The sequence below is a fragment of the Anser cygnoides genome, chromosome 2, assembly GCF_040182565.1.
Source record: "Anser cygnoides isolate HZ-2024a breed goose chromosome 2, Taihu_goose_T2T_genome, whole genome shotgun sequence".
NCBI classification, from domain to species: Eukaryota; Metazoa; Chordata; class Aves; order Anseriformes; family Anatidae; genus Anser; species Anser cygnoides.
This window is the reverse complement of record NC_089874.1, coordinates 128054557-128072365: the sequence shown is the minus strand read 5'-3', so window position 1 is coordinate 128072365 and position 17809 is coordinate 128054557. Positions and strand designations below refer to the sequence as shown.

Here is a 17809-nt window from a genome sequence, read left to right as displayed (position 1 = left end):
AATGTAGGCAGAATGCCTTAAAAATTTTTTACACCTACATTAATATGAAACAAAACATAAATAACACTTTAAAAAGTACGCTTTTACAAGTCATATATTTAGGAGCATAAAGTTATTGACAACTCTCTGACAGGACTGAGATTCTTTTAATGAAGGTGCTTCATCCTTATAAAATTAATAAAGGTATACAATTACAGATAATATTTGAGCAAACCATTATGATTGTATGTGGCTGAAATGAATATACAACCAATGGGATGTATCTAAAAAAAGTACCTAACTGAGCTAAAAAAAAAAAAAAAAAGGAGAAAAAGAAGAAAAAGAGGGAAATAAATAAACAAATAAATCACCAATTGGATTAATTCACGGAAGCTAAACACATAAATGTTCTGGAGAGATGAGGAGCAGGAGTCCAGGGAGGTGCTGCTCAGTTGACCTAACAGTCATTAGTGAATTCCTTCTGTGACATCTGGTAGAGACATTCAGTAAATTTTGATAAGACCCATTGTAAAGGATACTTACTCAAAACCAAATGCCAGCCCTTTTTGTTTACATCAATAGACAGTTCAGTGTACAGGACCTGTGAGCAACTGAATGTCTGAAAAGGAACCTGAGTCTTACTGAGACCAAAGAAGTACACGGACAATCGTTACTAGCATTCTTGAGGTAGAAGGAGTTGAACATGCATAATTTTTTTCCATCAGGTTGGTTTATTTTCCTTCTCCTTGACTACAAAAATAACCACTCATGTCCTTCCCAGAACTTATTTTTCCTCCAATTCTATCATGACTGCAATCCATTATCACCGCAGATACAGTAAATGTGTTTTGAGCTCTCTCTCTTATCACTTAATTCTATTTTCCATTATGGAAGCAATTATGAGATCAGAAATCACCTGACAGAACTCCCAGTACAATTAATGGGAGTTCATAATGGATTTCAAAAGGAGCTGTGACCAGATGACAACTTGCAATCTTAAAGAATGTGTACTGACCATTTTGTCCACATTTCGTTTTACTGTTTATTTATATGTACTATTTGTTTACATTGGCTTTTCTCCCTGCCACCCTTCCACTTCAATTTCATTACCTACAATGCATTCATGACTTTTAGAGCTTGGATCCAAGACGGGACTGAGGTTTATGGAAACCTGGAGCTGGTTCAAATACAAATAGCACTGGATCAGGATCTGTCTGAAGAGGATTGACAAAAGCCAATGGTAGTTTTCAGGTCATGGCCTTGGTCAGCACACAGCCATGGAAACATTAGGTCTGGCACAAGTGAAGGGGTAGGTTCACAGCAGTAGCTGGCATAGATCCACTATCAACAGAACAGGCCCTGATGGCCTGATGATGAGCATACTGGCCATTAAGTAGTCAAACTGGAGAAGTTCGCAGAGCCAGACACTATAAAGCCTCACAGAGCTTTAGGTATTCAATAAAATCCTGAATGAGTCAACTGAAGGGCAGAGCAAAAAAAGTTGCAATAAAAGGGACAAATACATGAGCAGCATGTGCCTACATCAAGATGTCTGGCATGTCTAGAAGGAACATCATTAGATGGAAAAAAGAATTTTCCTTTTCAATGGGCCACATGGAACCAGTGTATAAATAACTTCAGGACAGTCAGATACCAAACTGACCTCCCTTCGCCTGTAAAACAACACCCACCTACATACTACATGTCAGGAAAGTTACTGACCTCAGTGAATTACAACAATGGTATTTCTACAAATCAGAACAAAACCTTTCCTCTTCAAATTCTAGGTTAAGTGTTCCTACCTTCAGTTTTGTTCCAACATGCAGCACAGCAATTACAGCTGTAAAATGATAAATTAGAAGGAGGAAATTTTTTATTGTAAAAGATCTGGGACATTCCCATCTGAAGACTTGAGGTATAGAGTCAAGGATCCCCACTAATAACATTCCCCCAGTCTCCCCACCCATTTCTTGTATAAATTAAAACTATTAATATAAATTAAGATAAGACTGTGGGTTATGTTATGTAAACTTGTTTCATGACACCTCTTTGTCATCAGGTATTTCAAACACACAGTTTGAAAAGAAGCTGCTATATTTGATAATTCAATAGTGTCAAAATAATGCAATAAGCTTCAAACGTCTAGATCCCACTTATAAAGAATTCAGAGAGATCTAATTATCACTGCTTTGCGCTATCAATCAATATGCCACAATGCAGCATCCTCTGTCTTAGAGGAGTTGCCTGGGAATAAGGTTCACTGTTTTGTGTGCTACTGACATAGGTCTTGAACAATGTAGGTGGTGAAAATTGCCATATGGTCAATATTAAATGAAAGTTGCTCTGCTATAAATCAAAGAATGGTGTTGGCTGTCATCACTGGAAATACACAATCACTTTCCAAAAGGGTCAAAGGACACTACTTGTTTTGATTTTACACTGGGCTACAGCTCAGAAACTAATTTTCCAATCCTCACACACACAAAAAAAGTATTAAATTTTATAGTGGTAGATTAATCACCATATCTATACATTTTTTCTTGTACATTAGCTCTATCTAAATCTCATTCTTCTGAAATATAGCCATATGCCAGTCACTCGAAGCTATTCTGTGAAATAGAAAACTTCAAAACAACATATAAAGAAAGGGAATATTTTATTAAATCAACAATTTCAACTTCAAGGCAATGTAAGTAATAAGAAAAGCTTTAATTTCCAAATATTTCACTATAGGAATCTTAAATCATATCAAAAACGAGTTTTTAGAATACAAAAATTTAAAAGTATGTAATAAATTTAGAATCCTGTATAATATACTGGTGAGTATTTGTCCTCTCTGTGACATACATATTGCTTTCCACTGCGATTGACAAAATGATTTCTTCATTCTGTAAAGTTAGAGGATCTCTCACCATATGAATAACTACTCCCTCCCTCACAAAAGAGAAAATTGATGTCTCTTTGTACAGAAGGCACAAAGTAAAGGGCAGGTTTGAAAGCTCTGCAGGTCAAGACTGTATTACGGCAAATATTGTCTTCAAGTCAAGTTGTGGGACTGGGTGACGCAGTTTCTATAGCATTTCAGCACATCAGCATCTAACCACCCACAGATAGATGGTTTTCAGAAAGCATTTTTAAATGCCCTCTCACAGTCCTGTCCAGAACTAGAGAGTTGCCTCGCAGCAGCACAGAAAACATTAAATGGTATCATTTTAAGGGTGTGAACAATGCCTCTCACTTGTGGATTTAAGCCTATTCTCAAACCTAAAACAGAAACATTCAGGTTTGGACAGTAACAGGGCACCCTCCTGGGACACCAGTGTCAGATGGACACAGAAGTGCTGTCAACAGGGCAAGGGAACTATGACAAAAGTAGTTTGGGGGGCATCAAAGGATTTCACTGAGGATCTCTTGTTTCCCAAATTATCTAGTAAACTGCTGTTGTGGTTTAATCCAGCAGGCAACTAAGCACCTCCACAGTGGGAGGGGGGAGAAAATTTGAGTGGAGGAGGAAGGTAAAACTCATGGGTTGATATAAAGACAGTTTAATAAGACAAAAAAAGGGGAAAAATATTAATAATTAATTATGAATACAAATACACAAAACAAGTGACGCATAATGCAATTGTTCAACACCCACCACTGCCCAGGCAGTCCCCAAGCAGCAGCTGCTCCCCCTGTCCTGGCCAGTTCCCCCCAGCTTTTATTGTTCCTCATGACACCATATAGTATGGGACATCCCTTTGGTCACTGGACCAGCTGTCCTGGCTGTGCCCCCTCCCAGCTCCTAGTGCGCCCCCAGCCTCCCCGCTGGCAGGGTGGTGTGAGAAGCAGAAGAGTCCTTAACTCAGTGTAAGCACTGCTCTGCCACTAAACATCGGTGTGTTATCAACAGTATTTTTCCCCTAAATCCAAAACACCAGCCACTGAAAAGAAAATTAACTGTATCTCAGACAAAACCAGGATATCTGCTTACTCAAGAAGGGCTTCATTTCACAGTGATGGGGTAGCCTAGGGGTAGTGGTACGGGCCCTTCAGAAATGTATGACCACGAACTTGGGCAAGCCTGGATGTTCACTGTGAGCAATGTGGAGACCTCCCATCCCGGTGTACAGAGATGCCCACCTAGTTCCACTTGTTCTAAAAGACAACAATACACAGATGTACAGAAATATCCATATGTACACAGAGAAACATGCATGGACAAACTCCCTTTGCTTCCCAACGCATGCACAGATCTTTCTCTGTGAACACACAAAAGGAAATGCTCAGTGTGACAAGCCCCCCCCTGAAGACAGACTTGGAAAAAGAAAAAAAAAAAAAAGAAAAAAAAAAGGCATAGCATAAAAGCAATTACAACAGCTTTAGATGAGAGGAACTTGAAGAATCTGTAGCACTGAAAGGAAGGAAAATACACAACCCTGTGGAGCTCGAGACAGGTTTCACTGCCCTTCAGTCTTGTACACTTGGCAAATGCCCACAGTTGCCTGTACCTAAAGGCACTCTGGACCTTTCAAAAACTGTTACTACCTTAAAGACTGTCATAATGTTAGCTGACACTCAGCTACATATTCTGTGTGGCTAACTGACATGCTATTCATCTGAGTAATTAAAAGAAGCAAACAAACAAGGAAAGCCTAGAAAATTCCTCTTATCTAGAAGCATGTGATTTCCTACTAAAACAATCTAAACTAAATCTAACAAACTAAAATATAAACCAAGACTACTTATTTTTCATTGAAGAAGAATGTATTGAAGAACAGTCTCTGTAAAACTTCACAGCAGCCTGTGAGAGTGTTAAATGTTAGTTAGCTAAGGAAAAAAATAAATTTGACAGTTAACTGAACTGTGATCAAACTTCTCCAATAGTGAAAAAACATGAAGGCCATAAAACAAAACACTGCAGTATTCGTATGACATCATTGGGTATGAAATTAAAATGTAGGCCAATTGTTGGCACAAAAACCATAAATGAGGGATTTTTTATTGACAGATCTTATGAATATGTTTCATATAATAAAATTCAGCTTCTCTAAAAACAATACATCATCATCAAAGTATTGAATTGCAAAGATGCTATAAAGTCCAATATGCTGGAAGAGGAAGTTTGTTTCACATGTGCTTCATTCATTCAGTGCTATGGCAAAGACATGGGTAGATAGATAGATGGATAGATAGACAGACAGACAGACAGATAGATAGAAAACCTACAGTAACAAACATAAGATGAATGCTACCAAGTAGGCAAATTTTTCCTAAAAAGACTCACATTTCTTTGAAATATTTTTGTTAAAATTAAAGAAATACAACACTGTAAATAAAATTCAACAAATCCATAATTTTATCTGATTGTGTAAAAAAAAAAAAAAAGACATTTGAAAAGGTCAAAACATGTTTTGTAAATGGTATTTTGTTCATAAAATCGCCACAATCTTATTCTTGAAATTCCCAAATAGTTTAATGGAAATAAGTTTTTCTTATTCAAAAGGAAAGCTGTGTTTTACTTCACCTACTTTTATTTAAACATAAAGCCAGTTCAGACTGTGCCATTATACAGACATTGTTCACGTAGGTCCCTTCCCAGCATCCACACTTCAGAACTTATAGAACAGCATTACCTGGTATCCCCTTTTTTGTTTAAGAGATAAGAGACTCGATGTTATGGCAATGACCATACCAAAATCAGCAATTAGGCTCTATAAGAGAGGAAATGTATGGAAGGAAAAATATAGGACTCTACCATGATATATATATATATTAGGCAATCATAGACCTATTGCATGATCAGCAACCTGCCTGTGGCACTCTTAAGGGTGGGAGGTATGGCAGTCAGTCAAGCCTGATCAACAAGCTGAACTCAAGCATCTCCATATCAGTACCATCTGATGCACAAAATTATTTTGACATCTTGTGAGTTTGATCCATATTTTCCCCAAAATTCTTAAACATGAAACAAATAGGGAAAATAATAGCATACTATTCCTGTCTGCACTGCATTAGGAGCATGGTAGTTCAAATCTTAAAACATGTGAAGTATCTTAACATTCTTATAAACAGCCTGTCACAGTTGCATTCAGACCAAAAAGCAAAGTTGGGAAAATGGATCTCAGCTTCCCCTTGGAAATAAATGTCCCAAGGAGGGGAGGGAGAGTATTTCCTCGCTTGCGAAGGTACCAATGAAACATATATCCATGCAGTCTTGTCCCTCTTGCTGAAAGAAACAAACAGCTGTGTTCCACTTCAGTAAGCAATATATTAAAAGATTTGGGAGCAGGAGGTGGCAGGGGGATGACCTGAAGATGCCCCTTGCTCCTAAGCACCTTTTGTAAATTGAGCCAACTTAAGTTTCAGTTCTGTCTCAGTTATCACTCTAATTCACCCCAAAATCCCATGGTAGTGGTACATTGTAATTACTAGGAGGAAAAACTAGTGTTGCCTCCAATAAATACTCAAAAATACTAAATTTGGTTTAGAGTTGCCACCTCAATTAAGTACTTCAAACAACATTTAACAAGGGGGCAGTGGGAAGAAGGAGAACAGATATTCCTAATGAAAAAATTGTAGCCCTGTAATTAATCTATGTCAAAGTTCTCCTATCCCCCGAAGACATATTTCAGAAAGAATGATTAAAATTTTCATATGATATTTAATAAATGTCCAAGAAGAAAACTGGATGACTTCCAAGCTCATAAAACATAAGGACAGCAAGAGCCGGAACTTCACTATACAGTGCAGAATCTGTTGTAAACAATGACAAGGATGTGGATAATCCTTCAGTATGCCAGGAGGATGGAACAGCTGGGAGACCACACTCTGCTAGGACAAGTTTGCCCAACAGAGAATCCAACACCCATTCTAAAGAAGACAGAAAGGCAGTTTGGAGGTGATGCTTTTCACATAACAAAAAGGAGTTGGCTTTTTGAACTTAGAATGTATTAATGTTACAATTAATGGAAGACCATTCGAATGGATATAGCAAAAACTATGTCATGGAAGTGAATAACATCTACACAAAGGTTTATAGAAACATTTTCTTTGTATCAGTAGGTAGAGGATAAAATTTTATCTTGACGTCTCTATTCTAATAGACCAATGCATTTTATATACCATTTTATAACTACACTTACCATAGAGCAGAAAAATATCAGGGGGCAGGTAAGCAGTTTAGCCAAAAGCATATTTCACATGACCTCATCAGAAGTTGAAATCAAGCAAAAATTCATGTCACTATCCCATATTCTCTATACAGCTTATTCCTTATTTGTAATCTCTTATTGTATCTTCTACAAGAGATAAGGCTGTCAGATATACGACAGATAAGGCCAACATTGCATGACACTTGTCATGGATTTCAGATTTCTGAATCATGATCAAGGACATAATTAATGTTAAAAGTATTATGAAGGGTCGTTGAAGGGTAGCTTATCCTGTCAGCGGAACAGAGAAAAGAAAGATACTGTATTTATTTTTTTTTTTACATTGAGTTAGATCATGTCCCATATAAACCGTTCTGACCACAGTTACTTTGTGTGGATACAAGAATTAAAATTTCCACATTCCTGAATTTATCATCTCATACTTTAAAATCTACAGGCTACAAAATTTATTTTTCTTAAATGAGTTAAACTTGTTCTGAAAGCTGAAAAAATCAGTGCCTCAGAATTTGAACATTGTATTATTCTCTACAAACATTTAGCATATAGAACAAGAGCCAGAAGATAAAGTTTAATTTGTCATATTGTGAATTAATTGCTTTTACAGGGAAACAGTGAGTATACGTCTCTATCTGGAGTTTTGACTATGTTTTCACCTCAAAAGCTTTAGCTCTGTCTTTTAAATAGCTTACTGTTTTTGGGTAGAGCAGACAGAGAATTATGGATGAGGTTGATGCTACAGTCTCTCCCAAAAGGCCTATGTATCACAATACGCTAGGCAAGCCCATCAGATGTTTTCAACACATACTCATAGGAAAATATTTTAAATTCTGCAAGATCTGTGTCCAGATGAAAAGTCAATAACAGATAATGTGTTCTGGACACAGAAACATAGCATCACCTGGGGGGATAGGAAGTATAGTTGCTTTGGAATCTCAGCTAAAGGGCCCCACACTTTATTAAACCTGGAGTTGTGGGTGTGTAGGTGTTGGATTACACACATCAATAGGAACAGAATGATTTCTGGAGGCACTTATGGAAAGATTTTGAATTACGGTACTTATCAGGCCCCAGGGAGCATTTTGGCAAGTTTTTGAAATTCACTCATGAATTCCTCATGCAATTCTTGGAGACAACTACAATGACTGAAGCATGGAGGTTTCAATGACCCTTTGCTGTTTCATCATGTGTGATTTCCAGTGCAAAAGCAGGGCTTCTCAGAGCAGCAACATAAGCACCCTGCAGAGCACAAGTCCTGTTGTCAGTGTTTGACAAACCTCATGGTCTGTGGCAATGCTTCTTCAGTAACTGTATCCATGTCACTTGTGTGAAATTTGGGCCACATTTTAAATCATAAAAAAAAAAAATCAAAAGATTTTACAGGGCCAGTATTTCACTACATTGTTTTGGCTGGCATCTGAACTCAATGTTATCAAAGATGAAACATGACGAAAGCAATTAGAATGTGAAGAATACATTCAAGGGGGAAGACCATGTCCTGTGAAACAAAAGCACAAGCTCTTGGATACATGATTTTCTAAAGATAAGAATAAGGAAGCATCATGGGTTGCCTGAATGTGAATTCTCCATCTCCAGACATTCTCAGAACAGAGTAGACAAACATCTGTCAGAAATGGTTTAGCTGGAGTTATGCTGCCTCAAGATTAGCAACTAAATGATATCTTGAGGCTCTTTCCAAATCCATTTCCTATTACACTCTCTCTGTAGTCAAACATATGTGCACATTTCTGGAAGAGGAGGACCCTGGTTAGATCAGTAGCTCAGCAGTCAAGTCACAAGAGGAACGACTTATGTTTGCTCTCCTGTGGTGTCTCCTTAGTGTTGTAATACAGTTGTCTTTGGTGGGCAAAAAGAAGGTTTCTTCTGTCTCACAACTCAGAACAACATTCCATCCCTACCATGCTCCCAAATGAATCCATGAAAATGGTCCATGAATCTACAGAAAACATTTGTTCAGTAATTCTACCCACTTGTTTCAAATCGAGAAGCATTGTCAAGAATTGGCCAATAATTAATCACAAGTAACACATGAAGCTTGAATACGCAGATTCTGTTCATACAATAAAAGATACATTAGTTGGAGATTGTGTCAAATTCTACAATAGAAGACTTAATCATAAATTAGTCATTAAATTACTGCCATTTTCCAGGAACAGAGATATTTGTGGAACTTTGTAGGTTAAATAACAGTTCTCAATAAGGTCAAATTTATACATTTCTTCTGTTTGTGTAAGTAAAAACACCACTAGAATTCTTTGCTAATTGAACTGAACTTAACATCCACTACAGTGTTTTCACTTGATGATGCCTTAAAACTAGGTTCTATTTGGTTACGTTTTAGTTTTATCTTAGGAAACAAAAGTGCAACCAAAAGTTATAAAGAACAGACACGTGTTTGAGAATTCTAACTTACAACAATGTGACTTTTTTTAACCAGAAATTTGGTAACAAAAATTACTAAAATTAATCTGGCTAACATTTCACCAATATCCCATTAAGTTAGCTAATGTCAGAGCAGTGGTTTGTTTTAACTTTTCTAGATTGACCCCAAGCTTTTGTGCTTTCAGCTAAAAGTGTGAAGGACAAAAACATCTACAAAGCAATGCACATTCATTGCCTAACTAGCTACTGCCTAATCCAAACAGAGTCAAGGGCCACAAGCAAAGGGGAACCAAACTTCTGTAAGCATACGAAGGGCTACCTGCCTCCAAATGTCTATTTTTAGGCATCTTTTTTTTTGGTGGGAAGTAGTCTGGAGCTAGGCATAGAAAGTTACTCAAAGCATGATAATTTCATGGTTAGCTTTTCTGTATTTTACATTAATAGATCATTTGGTTAAATGTAAAGTATGGCCATATACAGCCAGAGCAATGAAATAGTATTGTCACATAAACGCGTTAGCTTTCATTTTGTTCATACATATCTGAGTTTAAATGTTGCAGTATAGGATTTCCCCGTCTTTCAGCTAGTTATCTCTGTAGCTGAAATGTAGGCATACCTGAAGCAATACTCCAGGGAGCAGGAAACAAATGTCCCTCTCTCTTTTGTGATTACTGACTCAGGAGAAAGAGACCTAAGCTGCAAATAAAGTCACATTTTTAGGAAGCGTACTCCCACAGGGCCAAAAGCTTTTGCTAATACTGTATGTGAACAGTACAGCTGCTTGCTGTGTAAATGGTTTTAAATTTTTACTTAAGTTTTCAAGATAAGGATTTCCTCAGAGAAATCTTCCACTGCATAATATTCCAGATAAATTGTTTGTATTTTAATAACTTCTGAAAAGAAAATTTCTTCCCCATTTCTCCCTCAGCTAGACCTACAAATCTCAGAGCTAAACACTGGGCTAGCAAGAAGTCATTCCGTTAAGAATGCCAAATGATAAAGTTACTTGATATGAGCAGTAGAGAAGGGAATCTATTAATATTATTGTGTTATTGGAATGAATAGAGATACAGTAAGGTTGCTTTAATGATCCAGATAATGTATCAAGGGTGTGAAGCTCTTAAAAAGAAGCAACAGAATCTCATATGGCTATAACAACCTTTTTTTTTTCTTTCTAAATAAATTGGCTTTTGAAAGAAAGACAGCTGTTTATTAGACAAGCTACATGCATTTTCATAAACTGAGATATAATGTTTGTATTTTTTTCATTAAAAAGTACTATTGAGAGTACAATTTCCTTACATCATTGAATTAGTAAATGCATTTAAAAACTAAGACGTAAACATATGGCTAGGAAAAAAATATCTATTTATCATGGCTCATTTTCCATCAAAAAGCTGTAATTAAATAACATCAGCAATGACCCATGAAGTATCTTTCCGAAAAGCATTGTACCTACTCTGTTTCATACAGCTAGAGAGAAGCATTTTTCTACACATCTTATACTGAACTTTTTGTGAAGACTTTGAAGTGCCTGGTGCAGAATTAAAAAAAAAACACACACACACAAAACAAAACAAAAACACCACCTTGATACTCCTGCCAAACAACTAGAGAAGAATTAACTAGAAGAACTCACACAGCTGACTCTCAATTCAATTAGGCACCATGGAGGCAAAGTTTATTCCATAAGCAACTGACAAATGGAAACTGCTTCCTGAAGCCAAAAAGGTCAAACTGAAAATGAGTAAGGCTTCCCACAGCTCAAAGGTGAAAACAAGTTTATCACACTTGCCTTTTGCATGGCCTTCCCAGCTGCTGTTTATTTTCCCCAGCCCCTAAGACCAGCTGCTTGTTTCCTATTAAGCACATCTCAGTTCCTCCTTGGAGTTCTGCTGCCCTGTTACGCTTTGTTGCCAGCTTGTTTGCCATCAGGGTACCAGGTGGCTGCTTCTCCTCTACAATGTCAGCAGTGGTTGCTGGGCTGAGTGCTATTATCAGCCAAGACTGCTTTCCATACACTTTACAGGGAGTAGTGCCAACCACAAATGTTTAAACAAAAATCATGAGATCATGTCAAAATCGTGAGAACTAGAACAACAAAAAAAAAAAAGTAGGGTTTTCTGTATGCTTTAGTATGAGGAAAAAAAAAAGAAAAAAGATATAATCTTCATGTCCACCTTTATTGTCCACCTTTCAGCTTAGAAAGTGTCCCAGAAAAACAATGAGTCCCAAGAAAAGCCAAATTTCAGGAGCTCAAGACTTCACAACATTTACAACTGGACCACTCAAAAGTCATAGAATCATAGAATCATAGAATCATTAAGGTTGGAAAAGACCTCCAAGATCATCTGGTCCAGCCATCACCCTACTATCAATGTCACCCATCCTGTTGCGCTTTGTGACACTTGCACACATTTCACACTTGCCCAGTTATTAATTATTCTGAGCGCTGATGGTATACACTGTATCTGTAATTGAAAAGTTTTTTGTGCTCAGAAGACCAGAAGCAGGATTTATATTGTCTTCAAGCATAAAGCTTGTCTTAAGTTTCAGGACATGTTACAAAAAAACAAAACAAAACAAAACAACAAAACAACAACAACAAAAAAACACGAACACAAAACAAAAGACATATTCCTAATGAAGCCCCTCTGCCCCTCTGCCTTATGTGGTCATAAGCACTTAATAGCAAGAAATTCTAGAGTTAAGATGCTGCTAAATCCTAATTTCTTTCTCAAAATGTTGTGGGCAATCTCAGTTCCACTGAACTCAATGAGATTTTTTCCCAGGGATTAAATATTTTCATAATTTAAGCTAATAATGGAAGCAAGTGGAAGAAAGAAAGAAAAGAAAAGAAAAGAAAAAAAGAAAAGAAAAGAAAAGAAAAGAAAAGAAAAGAAAAGAAAAGAAAAGAAAAGAAAAGAAAAGAAAAGAAAAGAAAAGAAAAGAAAAGAAAAGAAAAGAAAAGAAAAGAAAAGAAAAGAAAAGAAAAGAAAAGAAAAGAAAAGAAAAGAAAAGAAGAAAAGAAAAGAAAAGAAAAGAAAAGAAAAGAAAAGAAAAGAAAAGAAAAGAAAAGAAAAAAAGAAAAGAAAAGAAAAGAAAAGAAAAGAAAGAAAAGAAAGAAAGAAAGAAAGAGAAAGAAAGAAAATTAAAAAAAAAGGGGGCAAATCTACTTTATACTTTTCATTAGTGTCAAGGTAAAATATTACATGCAGGCCACTAAGGAAGAATATAACCCATGAAAAGGAGATACTATTTCTACAAGAATGCTTTACTACAGAAAACTGACAAAATATAACTTATCAGTGATACCATACTCTCCCACATGCAAATGATTCTTCAGGTATATTGGAAATAAAAACAGCATAATAGATTTTCATTACTGATGACAAATCAATGAAACCTCATCCTTCAATGAACTTCAAGGGAATATTCCCATGTGGTTCCAGTATGTTAAAAATTTTACACAAAGGAAGTCTATGCTATGATGGTACATATAGCAAGTACCCGTGCAGCCCAGCAGTATCTTCCATTTTACTTTTTTATGACTAGGCCAGACCATACACTCTATGTGCTAGCACTGACTGTATGTGAGAGAGGAAAAAAGTTCACGCTATGGAACATTCATGACAGAGAATTCATTTTTATTTGTTAAACAAAGAGATGGTTTGTCATACTCTATTTTTTTTCATAGTTGCAAGCAATTTCATTATATCATTATGTCTAACATACAGGAACCGAGCGTACATAATTGAAGACAAAGGAAACTGAAAACATACTGGACAGAATTAACAGATAAATGAAATCAGTAAATGCAACTGCCACATCCCTTAATTTGATGTCTGTGCAAAAGCATCTAAATTTCCTAGCACACAGCATACACCAGTTAGCTTATTTTAAACAGCAAATTTGTTTCAGTAAGCCATATGGGTAAATAATATTTTATCACATATATGAAAGTCCTTTAAGTGCTTTATTTTTGCATGCATGCTCCACTCGTTATTGATATGTTCCCGTTTTTAACAGAGTCTTTATTTGTTTTAAAGATCAAAGTAGATACACTCCATACAAAGCTATGTGACACAGGCAACACCTGTTTCTGCTCCCCGCACACACACTCTTTCACTCACTCCCTCTTCTGACCTCTCTCTGCAGGTGACTATGAGCGAACAGCTAGTTCTCTGTGAGACCTGAATGGGACATACATATTGGCAGATGTGGGTGAATACTTTCATGTTTGTTAATCTAAAAAAGAGTAAAGCTTACAAAAATATAAGGAGTAGAAAACCTTAGACAAGTTAAAATACATAAAATCTCTACGTAAAGTTTATTTTGGTCAGGCAGAGTTTAGTTTATCAAATGTCAATCCAAAATAACAGGGGTAGAAACTAAACAAAAACATTATAGTAACTTCATACTAAAAGGCAACAGTTACCCTTCTTTCCTAAGGCCACTGTACCACCGTAAATACTCTGATTCAGTGCATTACAGCATCCACATATCAGAGTGGTTCCACGTATGTACTGCTGATACTAGAAAAATAACTTTATTTAAAATTATGTATAAGCTAAAGCATTTTTTCAGGTGTAGTTTTGATCACTGTAATTTTGTTTTAATTAAATTGTTCTTCAACAATCCCACTGATTTCACAAACCTGTGAAATCAAAAAGAAAACACAGAAATTAGGGCTAAAATTTAATGTACACCAAAATATGATAACAGGAAAATCTAATCCCTGTGTTTGCATTTTGTAAAAGTTTTCCATAATGCTGAATTCACAGTTAAATAAACAACGTGGATCAATATTTTGATGAATCTTGATTCTTTTTCATTACTAAAATATTCAGAAGTGAACCAGATCTTCTTAAGTTACATTATTTGTTCCAATTATTCAGTGGTTTGGAGGATTTTGCTGCCACTTCTTTGTAGAAATAATACTCACTGCAAAAAGTGAATAATGTAAAATGCGTTAAACAGAATAGGTGACTGTAATAAGTAAATATAATGAATCAGATAAGCTGAGATAGTAATGTTTTCATTTATGATTGTATTCAGGTTTAAAACCTTCCCCAAAGCAAAATGGAAATTTAGCTTTTACAAATATTTACGCACGCAGATGGAAATAGACTGTTTTGCAAATGTTGCTGACTGTAAAGCACCCCTCTCCCCAAATGTTTGTAAAAATAGAGTAATGACACAACTGTAACTATTACATGGATCCACTTAGAAAACTAGGGTTGTAAATTGGAAATAAATACCCCAACCACATTTAATTACACAGCTGAATGCGTAGAGTAAGTTACCTTAGAAGCCTTCAACTTGTCATCTTTAAACACTGAAGGAAATCAGGCATAGGAACTTCACATTTATTCACTTTTTTTGAATATATAAATATGCAACTTTCCTTTGGGAGATTAAAAACATTTTGCAGGAACAAAGCATTCCCATTATCTCCAGGTAATCAATTAAGTACAATTGGAACAGGATCTTTAAGTTTCATTTTGCCAGGTGATAAGCTTGGATTTTATATTGGATACTGTACTGATATTCAACATAGCAAGGCACATACCATGAAAACTTCTGCATCAAAAGCAAACAAACACACAAAACAAAAACAAAACAAGCAAAAAACAGCAACAAAATGGAAGAAATAAAGCCTGGGAAATCTTAGCAACATTTCTTACCCTTTATTAACTTTATATATATTTTTTCATCACTTATGTTTAATGTTTAACAACTGTTTTCCTTGGAGACACTTCATTTAGCAGAGATACAAGCATTGTCACAGTTTGATCTTTAAGTAACAAATTTGTCTTAAGGGTGGAAAAAGAAAAGCAAATGTATGTAAGCCTGTTTCACTTGCAAATTCTTCTCATGACTGTTATCCGCAAAAACTCCAGAGACTGTGGTCTTCTTAGCTGCAGAAGGAAATGGGATGCTAGCCAGAAAATATATTCCATGCTACCCCATATCCATTATAGAATTCTTGACTGATGAGAAATTAAATTTATTTGGCTGACATGAGATAGAGGAGTCAGGCTGGAGATGCAAGAGATGGACACCCTGAGGGTGAGATGGGATTGCTCAGTCCCCCAGCAAGATAGATCTCTTTCTACCCTCTGAAGTCCCTTTGTTTTTCCTATGTGCTTCAGAGTGCAAATAGCTTAGACTATACTTCCTCACTTTTATATAGCTGGAGTTAGGTGAGATGGGTCACACCCTGACATATAAAAAAGAATGACAATGATTTAGAAGTGGTTGATATAAGCAGCAAGACACTGATTTACTTGAGTAAAATAACTGAAAACACTACAGACATCTTAAAGTTAATGAAATCACAGCAGAAAGAAATGCAGACAGACATTAGAATTGGGGCCTACACTTGTGACACATTTTAGAAACATTAACTGGTGATTTCTCATAGCTTTGCTGTCAGTTATCACATTTCATCATCGCACTTCAAAGATCAGGGAAATGAGACACAGAGAACATAAGCATTCCCCAGATCCTGCTGTAACACTTAGGCTGGTATTACACATTGCCAAACAAGATTTAACCAAAATGAACAGAAGTCACACATCAAGGATCAACCTTCCTCTCTTCTTTCCCCCAGTCTCTACATTCATGGACTTGCTCTCTGACAGCTCAAGAACAGTCAGTTATTATGAGTACATTACAAAATCTTAACCTTTTCCATCACAGAGTTTTTCCTACTTGAATTTGAAATCCTTCCTCTTCATGATAAAAGAGCAAACTATACAGTTTTGGCTTAGAATGAATCTCCGCCTTGTAAAACACATTTACAGCAATAAGATAATAAGGAGTGTTAATATTTTTTAGAGCAGAAGAATACTTGGATAAAAAAAAAACACACACACACACAAAACACAAAAAACACACTTTCATAGATCTTTCACCCCCTGGTCATTTTTGCACCCTGGGATTACAGTCAATCATCCTACTTTTATTCTGTTTTCTGCAGCAATCTGACCCCATCTGCTGAATCCATCAGTCAGCTGTGGAGACAAGAGCCTTTCAAGGCCTTATTTAATGCAAAAGGATGTACTCCCTGCTTGCTGTTCCCTGGGTGTTGCACTTCATGGGGTCATTTTCATTCAAGAAAACTGAGTGAAAAGTAGGTGTAGAACATGTCCAATATGTTTTGGTAATACTTCAGGGCTACTTTGTGCTCTTTCTTTACTGCTGTAAATGACTACACAAGGCACTGGTGAAAGAGGAATGGGGTCTACATCTCTGAACAATAGCTGTGACAATTAAACGGAATAAAAAGTACACACTGGTTTGCAGCAAGATCTTCTCGGCTTGTAGTGAAAGCACTCAGCCAGTATGGCAAATAAAGGAATCCAGAAAGGCATAAAAATATGAGATCATCAGCACAATTCCTAGCTCTTTCCAATACTCCAATACTTGAAGGACAACAAATGGCCAGCTCCTTCCAGCTGGAAAGTCTGCAGAGTAGTCCTCAAGTCGAACAGTTCATTGATACGACCTTCTAGGCCAGATGCAGTTCCACAGGATGACTTTGTACCTCACAGTTTTCATAGGGTTATAACCATTTGAGTCTTCACTAGAACCCTGGGGGTATTTTTGTGAGCATTTTTTTGGTTGAAATGTCAGCTGAAGCAGTTTCAGCTCACCACTGTCAGACTCTCAGATATTCTCCATAGCTCCTCCTGATTCACGCAGCTCATATGTCAGGGCAGCCACAGGGCTGAGCCACAACACAGGACTGAATTATCTGAGTAAAGATATTCTATTTTTGCTAATTGATATTTCAACCAAATCAGTTCTTTGTTCATCACATTCCTTCACTAAGAGCTATGTTTAAGTTACCTTCACTCAACAAAACAAGTGTTTTGGAAAAGCAAAGTCTAAAAGTCTATCAACCTGATATAGTCAAAACCAAATAAAGTGACTTAATTAAAGTTCCTTCATCAACGTGCAGCAAATTAGACTGCACTCCCATTAAAAGGTTACATTTCTTTGCAATAACGGCTAGCCTTATTAACTGTCTGCCAGTGATTACTCAGCAAAACCAACAATTTATTTTATTCTCCAAAATTGTTTCACTAATGTTAGAGAACAGCTTTACTTTCCTAGAAATTATTATTTTGATTTTGACCTTTTAGACTAATCTTCTAACAGGATGATATTAAACAGCCTGTGTTTCAAGACATACACCACTTTATGATTCAAATACAAGTTCTTATGTCAATATATGTAGCTGCTATATCAATACACATCTAAAG

The 17809-nt window shown here is 36.3% G+C and overlaps 1 protein-coding gene across 6 annotated transcripts in view; it reads right to left on the bottom strand.

Moving 5' to 3' along the window:
- The window catches only part of C2H8orf34 (chromosome 2 C8orf34 homolog), a 220264-nt gene that overhangs the window by 36493 nt on the left and 165962 nt on the right, over nucleotides 1-17809 (bottom strand). For 2 of the 6 annotated variants that reach the window (XM_048076996.2, XM_048077001.2), the window contains one exon: nucleotides 13140-14480. The exons of 1 other annotated variant lie outside the window; for it this stretch is intronic. In XM_048076996.2, coding sequence (XP_047932953.2) covers nucleotides 14431-14480 — 50 coding nt within the window. In that variant the 3' untranslated portion in view covers nucleotides 13140-14430. Of the gene's footprint in view, nucleotides 1-12736; nucleotides 14481-17809 lie in introns of those variants that run through there. 3 more of the 6 variants (XM_013172492.3, XM_048077002.2, XM_048076997.2) reach the window with 3 other exon arrangements.